This window comes from Colobus angolensis, unplaced genomic scaffold (genome assembly GCF_000951035.1).
Source record: "Colobus angolensis palliatus isolate OR3802 unplaced genomic scaffold, Cang.pa_1.0 Scaffold7, whole genome shotgun sequence".
NCBI classification, from domain to species: Eukaryota; Metazoa; Chordata; class Mammalia; order Primates; family Cercopithecidae; genus Colobus; species Colobus angolensis.
The window spans coordinates 25,165,081-25,166,878 of record NW_012120709.1 but is presented as its reverse complement, the minus strand read 5'-3'; the positions used below and the strand labels follow the sequence as shown (position 1 = coordinate 25,166,878).

The 1,798-nt window shown below is 53.9% G+C and overlaps 1 protein-coding gene across 1 annotated transcript in view; it reads left to right on the top strand.

The window, feature by feature from the left end:
- The first annotated feature begins 1,339 nt into the window (after positions 1-1,339).
- TREH (trehalase (brush-border membrane glycoprotein)) overlaps positions 1,340-1,798 on the top strand; it is a 24,771-nt gene continuing 24,312 nt past the window's right edge. The window contains 1 exon segment of the mRNA XM_011927042.1: positions 1,340-1,428. Coding sequence (XP_011782432.1) covers positions 1,340-1,428 — 89 coding nt within the window.

Sequence of the window (1,798 nt, the reverse complement as noted above, 5' to 3'; positions counted from 1 at the left end):
GGCACAATCTTAGCTCACTACAACCTCCGCCTCCTGGGTTCAAGCGATTCTCCCGCCTCAGCCTCCTGAGGAGCTGGGATTACAGCCACCCACCATCAAGCCCAGCTAATTTTTGTTTTTGTAGAGACGGGGTTTCACCATGTTGACCTCAGGTGATCTGCCCGCCTCAACCTCCCAAAGTGCTGGGATTACAGGCGTGAGCCACTGCTCCCTCCCGGCGAGAATCTGCTTCTTAAGCTCACAAACTTCTCTGCTAGCTCCACTTTGGGGAATTACAAGGAATTACATTCCTTGGCTTGGCAAAGACCATTTTCAGACTGGTGCCAACATGTTCCTGCAGCCTATCTCAAAAGCCTTCCCTGCATGAACACCAAGTTCTCTGCAGCTAGGCTGAGGGGTTTGCTGTTCTCTTTGTATGCTCTGCATACATTGTAGTGGTCTCCAGCCCTTGGCAAACTCCTATGTGATCATCAAGACTCATTAGGATGGGCATGGTGGCTCAGACCTGTAATCCCAGCACTTTGGGAGGACAAGGCAAGCGGATCATGAGGTCAAGAGATTGAGACAATGCTGGCCAACACGGTGAAACCCCATCTCTACTAAAAATACAAAAATTAAATGGGCGTGATGGCATGCGCCTGTAGTCCCAGCTATTTGGGAGGCTGAAGCAGGAGAATCGCTCAAACCCAGCAGGCAGAGGTGGCAGTGAGCCGAGATCATGCCACTGTACGCCAGCCTGACGACAGACAGAGTGCGACTCAGTCTCAAAAAAAAAAAAAAAACAAGACTCATTACAAATGTCACGCTATGGTGGATCTCCCTTACTTCTCCCCAGACAGAATGGCTCTACTGCCCTGTGCTCCTGCCATGTCTCTTGTAGACAATAGTGAGAGTCCCTGAATTTCACACCGCACCAGGGACAGGATCTTGAGTCATTCCATTTGAAATGTCAAGGGAAACGGTAACTCTCTGAAGTGAGTGGTCTTGGGGCCACACAAGGAACTTGCATCCAGGTTACAGGTGCGTGGCCTCGACTGTGTCCCTGGCCTTCGGGTGCCCATTCCCCACCGCCATCCCCATGCTCTGAGGGAAGGGCCTGAGCCATCGGCAGCAACTGAGACTGTGAAACAGAAGAAGCAAAGTAGAAGCAGGGGAGGTGACCACTGTGCCCTGAGAGCAGGAGGGGCGAGCAGGCTGCACACAGACCAAGCACACGTCCCTCAGGTGGCCACGCCTCGAAGGCTGGACTTCGGCCGGCTTGGACAGGCAGGCAAGTCAGGCTGTGCCCAGCAAGCCGAAGGTGCCTGGGCTTGCTCATTCAGTCACAGTCACAGCCACTATGCCAGGGAGGACCTGGAAGCTGTGCCTGCTACTGCTGCTGGGGCTGGGACTGGGGTCCCAGGAGGCCCTACCCCCACCCTGTGAGAGGTAGGGTGTGAGGAAGGCAGCGGGAGAGGATGGCAATAACAGGGAGGCTGGGGTGAGATCTCAAGCTCTGGGGTCAGTACTTCAGAAGGAAAAGAAGAGATTATAAAGGAAGGAAAGAGTAGGGCGCGGTGGCTCAAGCCTGTAATCCCAGCACTTTGGGAGGCCGAGATGGGCGGATCACAAGGTCAGGAGATCGAGATCATCCTGGCTAACACGGTGAAACCCCGTCTCTACTAAAAATACAAAAATTAGCCAGGTGTGGTGGCGCGTGCCTGTGATCACAGCTACTCAGGAGGCTGAGGTGGGAGAATCCCTTAAACCTGAGAGATCAAGGCTGCAGTGAGCTGTGATGGAGCCACTGCACTCCAGC